General features: G+C 44.4%; 1 protein-coding gene across 1 annotated transcript in view; it reads left to right on the top strand.

Annotated features, from left to right (window-relative positions):
* Nucleotides 1–184: 184 nt before the first annotated feature.
* Nucleotides 185–16696, top strand: part of PRKCQ (protein kinase C theta) — a 52159-nt gene continuing 35647 nt past the window's right edge. Inside the window, exons 1-3 of the mRNA XM_057376640.1 lie at nucleotides 185–235; nucleotides 13885–14285; nucleotides 15445–15570. Of these exons, the coding sequence (XP_057232623.1) occupies nucleotides 15453–15570 (118 nt within the window). The 5' untranslated portion in view covers nucleotides 185–235; nucleotides 13885–14285; nucleotides 15445–15452. The remainder of the gene's footprint in view (nucleotides 236–13884; nucleotides 14286–15444; nucleotides 15571–16696) is intronic.

The raw sequence follows: 16696 nt of genomic DNA, 5'->3' as shown, positions 1-16696 counted from the left end.
CTGGGTTGAGCCGAGCTGGGTTGAGCCGATCCGGGCTTGGCTGAGTGGGCTGGGCTGAGCCGGGCGGAGCTCATCGAAGCCGGGCGGGACGGGGCTCAAGGCAAGCCGAGCTCAACTGAACCAAGCTGCGCCGAGCAGAGCCGAGCTGAGCCGAACCGGACTGATCCGAGCCGAGCCGAGCCGAGCCGAAAGGGACTGATCCGAGCTGATCCGAGCCGCGCCGTGCTGGCAGCAGGTACCGCGGGGATGCGCGGGGGATGCGCGGGGATGCGCGGGCAGGGTCGGACAGCGTGTCCCGCTGCAGGGCGATGTGCCGAGGGCGAGTGGGACCCCCGGGAGGGAGAACCTGTGCACCAGGGCAAGCTGAGGGCTTTTCTTGGCGCTGTCGGCGTTTCATTGCCCGCGGGCGCTCCGCTGCAGCCGCCGGCTCTCCTGTTACATRTTCTAAAACTGACAACTTGACATTTGTCCAGAGAGTTGTGTTTCATTATTTTATTCTTTTTTTTTTCTTTAAACAAAAGTCTGAATTACTTTCAGCTTTTACATCTGTTGTCTCTAGCGAGTGTTCGTGGTTTCGCCATCACATTTTCCTGCCTTTTAAAAAAGTTKTTTTAGCCCGTGCGTCTTCATGCAACAAAAAGGGGAAAGTGAGAAACACAATGAAAMCCGATTATAAACAGTTTTAGTCAACAAATTGAGGAAAATATAGAGAGCAAATACTTTCACCTGCTGGGTTCGGTGATGTTTTGTAGGTGTTTCATGGTTACAGCAGTATGTAATTAGACCGCCAAATAGTTTTAGAAGCGATGCTCTATCTCAGCAGCTGTGTATATCACTTTTGGATGGAGTTTGTAATGTTCTAGAAACAAGAGSTGCGATAAATTTGGGTGCAGTTTTGGGCAGTTAAAGAGGAATGAACTCGCTCCATTCCTCCTCCGCTCCGCGGTGTTTGAGCTGCGTTTCMTTTCGGAGGAGGGGACTCGCAGCCCCAGCCTGGCCGGGTTCCCTGCGAGTGCATTGAACGCGAATAAAGTTAAACTCTTGGGTGTAATCGGATCCTTTTTAATTGCAACTGCGAGGCAAGTAACCAACTTCCCGGCTGTACTTTAATCTCCAGTAGTGTGATACTTTTCACAGGGGGAAAGCTTTTTAAAAGCCTTTTTTTTTTTTTTTTTTTTAATTTCCACCAATGAAAGAACAGTAGCAAACAAACCGACTTCAGCAGCTGAAAGCCACTCAATAGAGTAATGCTAACAGCAGATTATTTAGTAGGGTTACTAGGGCAGGAAGAGATAAAGTTTCACTGAACTTGCTATTAAAAAAAAAAAAAAGGCGAGGGAAGGCAGAACTATTTGCAGTGAAAAGGGCGATGTTTGAACTTTTGTATTTTTGAACAGCCAAGTCCTTGAGGTCCTGGGCGCTTATATTTTATATTTCTTTTTTAATCCTTCTTTTTAATTTAAGAAAGGACTTCACATCCCTGTTGAGGCCACCAGGCATTCTGAGTTTCTGGGAAATGTGCTTTAGGAGCGGAGTTGAGGGACCAGCAAGGAGCACCTGCTCCTTGTCCCACCTGGAAGTATCAGATCCTGAGGTTCTGCTCTCCTGGAGCTCACCAGGGAGCTGCCATTCATTGCCTGAACTCCTGACATCACAGTTGAATCTGAATCCCACTGTGGGCTCCATGTTGTTGCCTCTGTCTCTTTTTTGCTTTCTCAGCTGGATATGAGACTTTGGTGTCCACCAGCCTTTACTTGCCAAGGCTCCCTGAGCCCTGCTGGACCCCTCATTTTCCTCCCATGACTTTTTAGCCATCCCCTGTGAGGAGAYGTGTTGAATTAAACAAGTGATGCTCAGCCTCTGCAGAGGTTCTGGACTGGAAGGACTCCCTGCCTTAAGATGCTGCCACAGGTGCACAGGCACTGCCAGAGTTCAGTTAGACTTTCTCCTCACCTCTACACATATTTTGTGAATTTTTTTCAGCACTATTGAAGATTCAGATCTCTCTCCTGAAACTCCACCCTGCAGCTCAGCAGCCCCCTGTGCCCAGGCTGGTTTTGTACTCGTGCTGCTGCACTGGGGAAACCTTTTCATTTTTTTTCCACCCCTCAAAGTGCTGTGAGGGTTATTACACTGCCAGGGTGGAGCTAGCTAAGATTTTTTTTTCTGCCTCAAGTGTGTTTCCTTTCAAAGAAAGTCAGTTGGTTGACTTTCAGAGCTTCTGACAGAACTAACATGTGGCTCAGTATTCCACCAGAGGTGGAGAACTCAAAGGAAAGGCTTAGAGGGAGAGGCAAGGAAAGAGGGATGGAGGGAACAAGAGAAGCAGCTTAGCTTGCCCAGCATGCCAAGTTTTTATTTTACTTCCTTAGGATCTTTTCCAGGTTAGTCTCTGTTTATCCTTTGTCTGAAGGAAGTGATMTGGTGAATATAATTTCTGATGGCGATTTTCTGGTTTCTTCTCTTGTTAATCTGAGTTTAATTGCAAAGAGCTCTACACCATCCTGGGAGGGAGGTGAAGTACGAGGCACCTTCCAGAGCTTTCATAGGAGGGCTGTTCTGCTCTTGGCTTTTTTTCATGTTTGTGGATCCAAGTTAAAACACTTGGCTGCAAGTTCTGCTTTTGCTTCCCGTTTTGCTGAAGCCAGGATTTGTGTAAACAGATTGTTGTTCTTTGCCCAAGCTTCGAGAAAGTGACTCTTAACAGAGAAAACAAAGAGAAAGTCAGTAAAGGAGTATGAACATCCAAAACCTGTGAGTGTGAAACGATCTGTAGGACTAAGCAGAGCTTTGATCCTGCAGTCACAGGTACCTGCAGCTCTGCACAGTTCCCTCATAGGATTGTTCCTGTGACTGTTCTCACACAGAAACGTTCCCCAGACCACTTTGGGGATTGATCACTAACTGAGAGTTTGTTTCCATCCCATGCTGTTGTTCTCTGTTTGCCTCCACACCTTGCATCCGACTGCTGGTTGAGGGGAAAATGTTGGCAAAGGCAGCCTAAGCTGCAAACCCTTCTCTGCAGCCAAGTGCAAAGTGTTTTTATTGTATTATGGCTTGTTTGTGACAATTTTGTGATTTATCTGCTACATTGCTCCTGTTTTAATATTGTTATTTATCAGGCCTGTTGGAGATTTTTAATCTCTCACCACCAGCCAGATCACATCCAGCAGCAGAGATAAGATTTGTTAACTGTGGTGGTGTGAGTGGAAGGAATCCAAATTCCTTTTTAAATTACACCCAGTTGTCTTAGCAATGGATAATCCCTCTGATTTGTATCGTATCTTTTAATAACACCACTGCTTCAGAGMAGTCTGCTGGAGCAGAATCCTGCCATCCCATTTGGGGATATTTTTATTTCCATCTTTGTGTAGGAATAAGTGGTGGGTTTGCTCTTTTTCGGCAGAAATGCTGAGTGGAATAAGTGTAGAGTTTTAAAGAATGTACCTGGGGTGAGATGAAAAGAAAATGGTGCAGCTTTCACAAAACTGTGCCCTGTCTCCCTCCCCACGGTGCCACGCACGTGTGGTGAGGATGTAAGGCTCTATTATCTCTCAGGTGAATTTCTTGATATTTATCTGGGCCTTGAGATGTGCAGGGGACAAGCTCTGTGTGACATCTGAGTTTTTTTTAGTAAATGGTCATTTCCACATCACATTTGACCCATTTTGGGTTGGAGTGCTTCTAAGTAACCAGCTGCCTCAAATGTTATGGCATTTAATTTGTTCAGCATTCATTGTGAAGAAGTGTATCCTCTTTTCCTTATCGTACTGCTTTATCTGCAGGAAATACAAAATAATCAGAGCATGTGCATAGGAAATACCAACCCTAAAAGGCAAAAAAAATCCGGTTGGTAAATGAGTGAAGACAGGGAGGTTGTGAATCTTGTGGCCATCCATAAATTGTCTTTATCCTGGTTCTGTTAGAATCATAGATCACAGACTGGTTTGGGTTTGGAGGGACCTTAAAGCCATGGACAGAGACACCTTCCACTATCCCAGACTGTTCTTGGCCCTGTCCAATCTGGCCTTGGACACTTCCAGGATATTTTGATGAGAAATTTAATGAAAATGTGTTCATTTTCCAAAGTATCATCTCCTGGCATAGGCAAGGTGCCTTCAATGATGAGAAAAGTCGGTTTCCAACCAAAGCTGCTGGACCACGGACAGTGAAAGGAAAATGTTTGATGTAACATTGTGGTTACGTTTCTCCCTAGAGGAGAAGTTGGRACATCTTCCATGATACATAAGGAATCCAAAAATAATATTAAAATGTGCAATTAAATTACACAAAATCACATTTGTTCTTATCACATGGTAATTATCAGCCAACATGGTCGTGGGAGGACTGTCTCCGTAATTCCAACTGTCCTGACAGGAGCTGGGGATGAGAATCCATAAAAATATGGTAATTCTGTATATGTGAATGAATCCATAAAAACAAGGTGATTCTATATATGTGTACATTCTTATATACAGTGTGTATGAGTGAAAGCAAACATAGCAAAGCCATGGCACATTTGGGAATAGAAAARGTGAAAGAAGGGGATGGAAAAAAAGGAGAAGGTGTTGCAGCTTTGTGTGTAGAAAGATTCCAGCTCTTCCTGGGCAAAGTGACCTGCTCCCAGGTGAGGTGGTAACACAGCAGGATCTAAGCTGGAATCACCAGAGTTACACAGATGGCTTTAGAGAACAAGAGAAATGAAGGCATTTTCCTTACCAAAACACAGATATTCAGGGTTTTCAAGTTCTTTCAYGGAAATATTTTGGTCCACAACAAACACACACATGTAACTGTGGAGTGACTTTGCTGAACCTTTGTGCAGACTTGTTACAGCTTTGCCTCTGTACAAGTGAATTCACCTTGGTCTTTTAATGACCTCATGATTTTGTAAACAGAAGATAACAACCCCCAGGGATACTCAGGGACACCACAACCAGCAGCAGCAGGGCTGTCACATTCCCAAAGGGGCCAAGCTTTGGGGTCACCTGGTTCATAAATCCCCAGGAACCTGACTCCAGATTGTATTGGGAGCAGAAGCTTAACTTCCACTTTGTTTCCAAACTAAACTTACACATGATTAATTCCTCACTTGGATCCAAGTATTTTCTTCCAAGGATGTTTTTGATGTGGTCATTTCACTTTGCTGTGGAGTTTCCATGTGCTGATAAGGTTGCTCCTCTTTCTCACCTAAATCAGCAGCAAAAGTCAGGAAYAGCTGAGGCAGGAGGAGAATCTGAGCAAGAGGGGAGGCATTTTGGGGCTGGTATGTCAAGAACAGAAAGAAAAGAAAAAGCAGCTGAGGCTTACGGAGGTCTGTTGTGATTTGTGAGTGGGATTTGGACAAGTGCAGTTGTGGGAGTCACTGTGGCTTTTCTTGAAGGACTGTGCACGTTTGAGGGCTGAATTTACCCAGGTTTTCCCCTCCCACCCTTACAGTAACACTTGCTATTTATGTTTTGATTTACAGCACGGGTGAAATAGTAAAGAATGCACATCCTCCAGCTTCCATTTTCAGCTTCCCTGTCCCTCCTCCCCCTCGTGCAAGGGGAGGGTGTCAGGACAACTGCAGACTTTGTTATTAAAATATTTAAAACATTGTTTAAGTAAATAAAGAACTTCTGGAAACAGTTTTTTTTTCTCTCTGTCCTCGCCCCATCAAAGAAAGGTGATTCTCTGCAATGTATTTTGTGGTGAAATTGGAAAGGATGGTGCTTTTACCCAATCTCATCATCAGAAAATTCAATTTTACAGCTTCTGTCAGTTTTGCCAGTTCCTAGTCATTAGCACTGTCCTTCTGCCTCATTCATAGACCAGATTCAAGCCCCACAGAAAGTAAATCAAGGCTTCAGTGCATTTTGAGTCAGTGTGTTGTGCTCAGGCAAAGCTGTAAACCCTCCTGTCCTCAGCTTATTTGTCTCTATGTTATCTCATGGGGGTTTCAATGCAAAAAAAAAAAAAAAAAAAAAAAAAAAAAAAAAAAAAAAAAAAAAAAAAAAAAAAAAAAAAAAAAACCCCCCCCCCCCCCAAAAAAAAAACCCCACAAACAAAGACATCCATAAGCTGATTTCTGAATTTACTCAGCTTCTGGCAGGTGAGATCCCCCATCTGGGAGCCATCCCCTCTGGTCCCAGAAGCTGGGATGCCAGACAGGCACCTCCATCTGAACCAACTGCCCAGCTTCCATCAGCACTGGGGAGAAAAAGAGGCATCTGAGGTCACCAGGCATTTGACCCATTTCAGTCAGCGACATGGAGATAATGGAAACTGAAAACCCAGCAGGTCTCTTTCTTTCTGCTGTTTGTGAAGAGGGCCTGGGGTGAATAGTCCACATGCAAATGTATGTGGAGTAGGTAGGAGAGTGGATTTTGAAAGCTGGGTGTCAGGGAAATGGTTTGTTTGGGTGAAGAGGAGAGGGAAGGGGCCTTCAGTGTGTCCCAGTTTGGGTTTTTGTGATTGTACCTGGACATCTGAGGGTGTGACTGAGCTTTTCTCTGGCCTGTGGTGTGTGCAGGAGGAGGGACAGCACATTCCCAGGGCTCTGCACTGCTCAGCTGAGATGGGATAGTGATGCTGAGGTCAAGCAGATGCTGTCTGCATGTTCATGATTCAGCTTTTCACAGTGAGAAGATGAACTCATGAAGGTTTGTTTAAGCAGCCAAGCGGTGATAAAAAAATAAACAAATCAGAAACTAAATTAGAAACCAGAACAACAAAACATCACCAAAACCTGATTCTCAGCGCTTTGGGCTAAAATTCATTTTCTCTGTGTTTCATGTTTCATTCTTCATCCCATTGTGTGGGCTATATCCCTCCCAGTCAAGGAGGCAACCAAGGACAGAAGCACAGAGAAGAACTGGTGGATAAATGATAAAGTTGATGTGAGCTAAGTGGTGAGAGGAGTGGGAAGATGTGAAGAGGTGGAAAACCTCCCAGGAACTGATCTGGAGCTCTGACTCTGAGAACAGGACACCAGACTATGAAAGGGAGCCTAACTGGAGCCAGAGCTTCTTTATTTAAATAGAAATGTAGTTTTAAATTGAGTGTGACTGAAGAAGAGGAAATGATATATCAGTGTTTATTGCAGGAGGTGGCTAGAGTCCAGAAGTTGGAATTGGGATGGTGTTGACAAGAGATGGCACAGATGTGGCACCTGAGATTGATGGAARCAACAACAGCAATAATTGGGAGTGATTGTGATGAAATCATGGCAGCAAAAATTGATGGAGCAGAGAATGAAGTCAGAAGCTGTAGATCTGCCAGCTTCTGCTGTGCAAAAGAAATAATTCTGATTTTGTTACGTATTTATGTTATTTCATTTAGCAGAATAAAATGAAACTACAAAGGTGTGGAGAAGGCCGAGTTACCCGAGATATCCCTGCTGCTGTTAATTATAAAATGTGATCTGGGCCAGGTGCTCAGAGGCAGAGATTCCTGCAGATTTCCTGGCAGGATTTCAGGCAAGGAGGAGGCAGCTGAGGGCTGTGGACCAGCTGTGCTGTTGGGGTGCCTAAAATGCATTATCTGGCAGTCAGGCATCTTTTTGCAGCTCCTGTTTCCTGATAGGAAACGTCCAGTGCTGCAGAGGAGTGAGGAGAAAACATTAATTCTTCTAAAATAATAGTGCAGTCTCTGGAGAAACATGGGATAATCCTAGATCAAAATTAGTGTGCTGAAATAYATGGRATCACAGAATGGTTTGGGTTGGAAGGGACCTTAAGGATCATCTCATTCCAAYCCCCTGCTATGGGAAGGGACAYTTTTGACTAAACCAGGTTGTCCCAAGCCCCATCCAGCCTGATCTACATCTCCAAAATCCTTTTTATCACACAGAAATGAAGTTTKCATGTCCAGTGTGGACTCAGTTATGGTCTGAGGCCCCTGTGACAAATTTTTTGAGKAGGGTATGGTAACAGCAAGCACAGAAGAAGCTTCACTGCTGACAGATGGCCAGACAGATACATCAAGGATGATGCAGACACAGTCTGCTGGGTGGCAGAAGGGTGAGGGAAATGCTCTTTTCCAGCCCAACATTTCTGTAATCCAGGGTCCAAATACCCTGAGCAGATTTCTGGATTAAAYAAAGACATTAAATACCTCTATTGCTGAATTAAGTTCATCATAGCATGAAAATGTGCCTGCAGAAGGAAGGATGTTTATAAGTCTGAACCCCTCCTTGGGATCTTTTCTTTCTTTTTRAGAGAGAGAAAGTAAAAAGTAGGTGCAGATGCTGGCACGGGCAGGAAGTCAATGCATTAAAAAACATCCTGGTAGAAGATGGTGAAGTATTTAAGGAACGCTCCACCTGTGTCATTAAAAAAAGCACCAAAAACCACCCAGAAGGCCATAGCAAGAAATCTGTGAACCAGTGCCAAAATCATGCAGAAATACAGAAATTGCTGTGCTAATGAGCAGGAGGCAAAAGAAAAGGGCATATTGTAGCTACACCTCAGTTTGTGATGTTTTTATTTCCCTCATTACATTGAAAAGCTCTTGAAATAATTTTGTGTTCAGTGTTTGATAAACAGGGCTCTGCCACTTCTAATTTGGTCTGTGTTTGTTAGGAAAAAAATTAAAAACTGAAAATAGAAGATAATGTTTAAAATTATTAAAAAGTACAATGGGGATCATTACTTTTAAAGCATTTATTTTGAGCTTGTGTGCCCCAGGTGTTACAGAAATGAAGTGATACAGGAAAATAAATTAACCAGCAGCTTTCCAGAAAAAGAGGGAAGCAAAATTGACAAGTTGCTTTTAATAACCTGGACTCAAAAAAATGCACAGAAAAAGGGGAGTTTTTCAAAAGTGACTGAACTGGATAGTTGAGCATTATGTAACAGTACAAGTGAGAAAGATTGCTTTGTTYCAGCACCACACATGACAAAAATTCATTAAATGTGAGGAAAAAAAAGGGGTTGGGCCTGGCTGCAGGAACAGGATCTGGAGGTGTTTAATCCAAATAGAGATTTGGTGGGCCTGCTCTGCTTCTCTTKCCAGTCTGCATAGGTAACAAGGGTTTCAGCCTGAAAAGCCTTGCCAAGGTAGATAAATTCACATTTTCTACTGGAAAACAAAAGACATATCTGGGATTCTTCTTTTGGTATAGGACTTTTTCTCCTCCTTGATGATCAAATAAAAAGTTGGTCCATTCACTGGACCCTTTTTCCATTTCTAAGCACATTTCAGAGTGGATGGTTTTGAGTGGGGTCCTCACCCAGCCCTATTTCAATGTCTTTCCCAGCTATCATCACTGTTAGAAATGAAAGCACCAAACCCTAAAATCTGTGTCCTTTTCACTGAAATCTGAACATCAGTGGTAGGACTGACCTTTGTGTAATCACAGTGCAAAACAGCAATTCCAGCATGGGTTTGACTTTATTTAAAACACCCTCTTTAGAGCGGGGTGATGCACCCCTACAAATGTTTGTACCTCTGTGCGGGATATTCTGGGAGCTGGGGTGGAAACCCATGTGTGCAGTGCAGTTGTCTCTGTACATCCATGTGAATCCACCATTAATCTCCTCACAGGCAGCCTGGCTACGATTTCCCAGCCCCTTTATCCCATCCAGAGTGCATTTGCTGCTCACAACCCCCACACAGCATCATCATCATCATTCCTGCTTAGGACGGGCCCCCACACCCCTGCTGGGTCAGTCAGAGCAGGGGATGGATGCAGCTGCAAATTTGCTGGTCAAGCAGAGGAAAGAGAGGCTGCTTTTAGAGAAATCTGCTCCAAAGAGTCATCAGGTTTTGCTGGAAAACAGAATTAAGCTACAGTGTGACATGGGGAGAAAAGCTGGACCATATCCTTGGGCACAGCCTGTGTTTGGGTCAGGCTGAAGGAATTATTGTGAGGAGTCCTCAGGGGAGAGAAAAGCACAAATTCCCTGGTTTTAAGACCCAGCTGTTCATGTATCTGCTGGAAAAGTTGAAGATTCCATCCTGGAGTCCTTTGGGATGGATGCCATGGCCACTGGCATTCCCAGCARCTCTCTCCTGCAATTCCCCCAGTGGGATGAGCACCAGCCCTTCCACAGCTGTAAATCTCTTCACCTGAGCTAACTCTGCTGTGGCTTAATCGTGTTCAAGACCCAAAAATAGACCTGATGCTCTGGATTTGCCCGGTACACCAGAAATGTGACAAAAGAAAACCCCTGAGCTCAGCAGAGCCCAGGCAGTGTTTGTAGACTCATGTAGGTGTCAGGTCCTGTTACAATGCACACAACTGCCCCAAACACAGCATCACAGGACAGCCCAGAGGGTTTTTAGGAGAAATGCTTATCCCTGTGCCTGCCAGTGATCCTAGAAAAGCCTAATTTCCAGGGCCCTCTGTGTCTGCAAGGGATGGGAAAGGGTTTATTTGGGAAGCATCATCTTTGTTTTGAAATCAAGTGGTTCCACGAGGTTCTGGGAGGCTCTTCAGTCTGCCTTTGTCCAAATCCCATCAGATTTTGCTGAGCCTGTGCTGCCTCCCCCTCTCCCTCCCCTGCCTTTTTGAGATGTTGAAGATGGGGTGGCTGATTACTGAGAGAAGGGAAATTAAATAACTCTGCAAATCCCCCTCCTTTTCCTCCTCCTCCTCCTCCTCTGATCCATATCCTTGTAAAAGGAAAGTGTGAGAAATGTTGGGTGACCCCCAGAGGGGTTCTGAGCTTCCTCCTTCAGGCTGGTTTGATCTCCTTTGAAACAACTGATATGGGCACCCAAAATGAGTCACTCAGGGAGGATATTTAGATCCCCATTCCCTGCTGGTCGGTTTGTGGGATATGAGGGGGGACAGAGAGAGGGACTTCAGCCATCACTGCTGGTGTTCAGTGTTGCCTTTGAAATCTGCAGGAGGAACTTGAGGTGTGTTATGCTCATGTAGAAGTCTCCACCAGCCTTACAAACAGATCTCTGCCTTTTTCACTGGGAGGTGCCTTGGAAAGGGGGTGAAAGAAAGTTCATACCCTTCAGCTATAACTCATGGATGCTTTCCCTCTTGGTGATGCTGATCTGGAGATTATGAACTCATTTTGCAAGCACAGTTCAGAGAGAGAGAGCTGGAAATGTTCCCTCTGACCTCGAGAAAATGAGAGTTTGATGACATTAGGAAAGCAGCTTCTCAAATCCAGAAATATTTCCCTTTTCAGTTGGCCCTTTTTCAGTAAATTGCCATGTTTTCTGTGTCATGCTTACATCCATTTTCAGTCAGTGAAAGCCAAAAGCACAAATCCCACCACAGGCAGCTGTTCTCCATCCAGATCTTCCGCTGACTGGGACCAGGAGCTTGTTTCTTCCTCTCCACTTAGCCACAATTGATTAGGGATGTTAAGGAGTTTATTACTTCCTAATATCATCTGGAAATGATTTCCATATGTTGTATTATTCTCCAGAGTGGACAAAGCTCCCCCGTGCCAGCAAAGTGGGGTGCAGCATTGCTGAACCCCAAATTACACCGTATTTAATGTTTCACTAGAGGAGAGGTTGCAGGTGGCCTCTCACTCAGAAAGCTGCATTTTATCCTTCATTTTCAGACACCTCATAGCATCCTTTCCACCGGGAAATTAAGCAGACACTCTCCATATCCACTGCAGCTGTTTCTGGTGTTAAATTAAACTGCTGCTATTCCAGCGAGCCGTGCTGGAACTGAGTTGTGTTGTTCCTTAATTGTTTATGGCCGTGGATGCCAGCCAAGCAGCGGTCCTGTAGTGGCAAACGCTGGAAATCTGACCTGGAAAACAGATGTTTTGGGCCAAAGCCAAGGTGGTTGCAGGAAAGACGGTGGGAGAGAAGCAGGAAACCAGTTATCTGTCTGATTTATTGGGCAGCAGAAAGAAATCCACCCCAGGGCAGAGCGCTCACAYGAGGCTGGTTTAGCAGTAAACTCTGGTTTTGGCAAGCTTGAGCCAGCCTTTGCAAGGCTTGTAAGGGCAGCTGTTGGTTTTTCCCTGTGTGCTGAACCCACGTGCTTTGCAGCTGGTGGAAAATCCTCACCTGTTGGCTGGAGGCTGCAGTGCATCTCCTGCAATAAACTGGGTTGTGGGGAGTCCCAGCGCAAGTCTTTGAGATTTGTACATTGAAGGGATCTATTGAAATTTTAAAGGCTTGAGGAATCCAATCATAATGGGATCTTACAGTGAAGGGGCTTCATGTGAGCAGATCATCTCCTGGTATTACCATTTGCTCTCGAAGGAGGGAAATCTCACTTTTTTGGCTCCAGCTGAGGATCTGAGGGTGCCAGTTCCTCTATTTTCCTCTCTCAGGAGCCCAGGTGACTGCCTGATGTGGGGATGGAGATGCTGCAAACATCTTGGTGGAACCCATCCCACTGTGCCTTCAGCCACAGGCTGCTTGAGCTTTGAAGTGACCTCTTCTTGTCCCCCTCTCATGTCCAAAAAKGGTCACCAGGAGCCATCTGCCCTGGATCATGCCCCTATGACTTTGGAATATCTTCAARAATGAAGACTCCACAACATCTCTGGGGTACCTGATCAGGAAGTGCTTGATTGCACAGAGCCAAAAGGAAATATTACACTGGAGGGGAGGGAGGGAGAATCTAGCATTTGAGATTAAGGAAAGTTTTAAGTGTCACTCTCCAGGGAGCTGATCCACAGACCTGAACAGGTGTCTTGTAGCTCATTCAAACAGTGATTTTTGGAGCAGTGATATGAGTATTTAGTATAATATTCAGTATATTTAATATTTAGCAGGACAAGATGCTTTCACAGTTCTAACTATATTGTGACTACATTGATTTAATTGAAGTGTGATGAATTCCAGCTCCAATTTTCAGCTTTAATTTTTTTTTTTTCGTTAGTACCTGAGCCAATAGTGTGACCACATTTTATTGCTGAGCAGCCATCAAAAAAAAACTTTGGATTCTTTTAACAGCACTCATGGTCTTAGATACCCAGCATATTGACTCATAATTCTGACTGGCACTCTGAGCTTTTAAAGGTGAACTTTGAAAATCCAGCTGAGGGAATGCTTAATCCCCTGCACTTCCTCCTGCTCCTGCCTTCTTATTTTTCAAAACAAAGGAAATGTCTAGATAAGAACAAATGTCTGCATCACACAGAGAGGGAAAACATATATACATGTGTTTCTTTCCACTGAAGAGATTTTTTCCCTTTGGATTTGATCAGATTTCTCTGCTTCTTGAGAAAGACACTTGAGAAAGACATTTTAGCCTTTTCCAGCCATGGAGCACTCATAAACCACTCACTGTGCTTCTGTGCAGTGCCACAGGTCCTCCTGTGCTTGAGGATCTATCAAAATGCAAGAATCTGTCCAAATTCAGGCACTTGGCTAATGTGAAACATCCTTCAGAGATGCTGCCTCATCCAGAAGAGAACAGGATCATCCTCATTTCCTATATCCAGCCCCAAATGGTGCTTTACCTTCCCCACCAGCTTCTGGGAAATTGCTGATGTTTCTGGGAAGTGCTGTTGTTTTCCTGGTTGAGAGCAATGCCACATGCAGAGGTCCATGACCTGTGCATTCCTAGGGATACACAGCAGACAYGAGCCACAGKATATTTTTCTCTTTTTCTGTCCCAYCCTGTCTTTCCCAATTGTTTTCTCCTCTTTCAAGGTGCAGTATCCGAGCGGTTTTATGTCTTTTTGTTGTTTTCCTGAAAACTCACCCAGGAGCTCAGATGGGAAGGAGAGCCTTCAGATACTGTTTATTTTACAAATCGAACTTATGTAGGGTAGAAGATTTAGGAAAAACTCCTGGGAAGGCAAAAATCTCTGTCAGACAACACAGATTTGGCTGCATGRGCCATCTGTGTCGGGAAGTGTTGGAATGTGAATGCTGAGTATTTGTGKATGTTTGGACAGAGGAGTTGCTGTTCCAGTCCCAGCACTAACTGCAGCTGTTYTTTCTCATTTTATAAAACAGGAGGAAGGAGAAGAGCTCATCAGATCCAGGGTACAAGTGGAACAAGAGCCTGCTGCAACCTGGCCATGYGCTGACGGGAAGTTGTTCTGGATTTTGTGATTGTCCCAAAAACTTTTGTACAAGGGGCTGATGGAAACTCATCGCTCCACACTGCTGGGGAAGAGAGAAGACACTCWGGAGAAGGGCTACATCTTGGTTCCTCAAGTTTTCCTCTCTCCTTGATGGTCTTGCCTCCTGTCTCCTTGAACAGAGAGGCAGGTTTTGAACTCAGCCCGGCCAGAGGAGCAGTTATCCTCATTCCTTCATCTGAGAAAATCCTCTCCATGTTGTCCACAGCTGTGATGACAAGAGAAGCCCCTCTCAGAGACTGAACTTACCTGTCAGGAAGACACAATTTACAGGTAAGRAAATGCTATTCCCACCAAAGAATCTGGAACATCTTCCTTGTGAGGCTGCAGAAGCTGCCCTTCAGAGAGAGAAATTTTTATGTACAAAACAGACAAGAGGCTTGGCTGCATCCCACACCACGAGTCATTCAGCCTGTTGCTGCTGTGCTTGAACAAYGTGTCGTTGTCAATATATTTGACAGATAACAGCTGGTGATAGCACTGAAGTCTTTTCACTCTGGTGGTCCAAGACAGACATCTGCAGCTGAGTTCAAAGTGCCTCTTGCTTCCCATTSACTGGAAGAGAAGCCAGGAATGACAGGCTCAGATGATGAGACATAAGTTAGGTGGAAAATCTCAGTTTTGGGCCCAGATGGCACAATGATGGGGCACTAGCTAGAGYAGTCAATTTCTGGTTTCACTAAACCTTCTTTCTGAAAGTTTTGAAAGAGTTTGTTGAGAAAGTGCAGTAGAGTTTCAACTCAAAGGTTTGTTAGTATTTCAACCCAAAGGTTTTGTAGTGTTTCCCAGCATCATTTGTTTCTGTTTACAGCTGCTTAAAATAACCCTGAGGTAATGTTTTCTTGGTGGGGGTTTTAGTTTCACTGTCTATATGGTGTGGCTCATATGAGCTGAATTTTCTCTTTATAGCTCCACTTGTGAATACGGTTCAGCACCCAGGAATGCCCGAGATCCTTTCCACGCTGTGTATAAATAGTACTCAGTTATTTCACAGTTTCATGTTCAGCTTCCAGGCTTCCAAGAGTATTCCCAAACCCCTCTCTATYCCCATAGCACTCAGGTTCTTGATGTGACTCAACATAAATTCCAGCAGAGGTTTATCCCAAGCCAAGRAAGCTCTGATTTGACTCCGTGCGTTGTCGTCCTCGCTCCCGCCGGTCAGCGTGAAGTCATCAGTGCTCAGAGCTGCTCTTGTGGGTTTTTCCAGCCCTGTGATGAGTTCAGCTCCGTGGTTAAGCCCAGAGCTGAGTTTCACTACCTTGGGCACGTCCAGCAGCGCTGGGTCAGTCGGTGGAAGGAAGTCAGAGAGGCTCCAGCTGGATGGATAACTARCAGCCTTTGTCCCGCTGTCCGACGGAGATAAGGGGCTGAGTGAAACCAGGGCAATTTTTAGACTCTCTCCCAAGTGYTGCCTGTCTTTTGTTTGGCACAGGGCTTGTCATGTCTCCCTTCCTGCGTATTGGTCTGTCCAACTACGACAGCGGCCCTTACCTGCCGTCCCAGGGTGAGGTGATCAACCCCTACTGCGCCGTGATGGTTAAAGAAGCCGTGGAGTCAGGTGAGCAGCGAGGGGTTAAATGTGGATGGGGGCTTTTGTAAGTCATGTCTGTGCCTTTCTGTGTCATTTTCTGTCCATAGGAAACATGCTGGTTAATCACAGAATGAGCCATAAAATAGGTTGGTGTGGAAGAGACCTCAATCATCCAGTTCCAACCCTGCCTTGTAAGGGTTTGCGAAGTCCTTTTCGTGTCCCAGCASAGTGAAAGTTTGGGTTTGGCGTGGTGTGCAAGGCAATCTGATTTTGAGAATTTGCCCAACAAATCCATGTCTTCAATTTGARGTTATTATCAGCCACATTACAAGCCCCAGCATGTGACAGAGCAGATGGGTTGAGCTGTATTTGGTTTCACTCTCCCATGAGCAGTTGTTGGTTTGTCTGGGATCCAGGCAGGTGAAATCTGAGTGTCCTAAAATATTCTGGCAAGGCCATCTTCATTAATCACATTTTTTTGGGGAACTGATAGACACTGTCATTTCCATAATTTTAAAACAAGGCACTCAAACAGTCCAGTCTTTGCAGAGAGAGTTRATTTCTCTGTGTAATTGCTGTGCTGTGTGAAAGGTTTGAAAATGAGAGGCTGTTTGCTGTTTCTGGATATATGGATTACTGCACATTTTTCCTGATTGAGCAACACTGATGAGCCCTCATTGGGAAAACATTTATTACATGTCTTATGCATGAAAATAATTCCAGTGAAAGAATGAAAAGTTCTCCAGTTGTGCTTTTGRAGAGTCATGAAGAGCAAGACCTTCAGTGTTAGTGAATTACTCATATTGGCTGATATTTAGCTTAAATCTTTGATAAATTTCTAATTTGACTGCTGTGATTCTTTAAAAAATAAAACCCACTCAGGAATCCTTATTTATTGAAAATCCCCATGACACTGATCCCCGGAGGATGTTAAAGTAGTTTAAAAAATTAGAATTTTAAAATAATTCAATATTTCACTGGGGTTCATTTTTTGTTTAAGAGTCAGCATTTATCACATTGAACTTTGTCTTGCCTTAAATAATATTTTAAATAATAATGGAAGATGTGGTGAATATTAAATTCAAAAGGAAAGAAAATGCTGCATGACAAGATATCCCTAAGATCTCACTTTTATYAGAAAATGTGTTTTATT

This window comes from Malurus melanocephalus, unplaced genomic scaffold (genome assembly GCF_030028575.1).
Source record: "Malurus melanocephalus ecotype Western Australia unplaced genomic scaffold, MMel_1.1 scaffold_286, whole genome shotgun sequence".
Taxonomy (NCBI): Eukaryota; Metazoa; Chordata; class Aves; order Passeriformes; family Maluridae; genus Malurus; species Malurus melanocephalus.
Note: the sequence above shows the minus strand (reverse complement) of the source record. Positions and strands in the feature narration are given on the sequence as shown.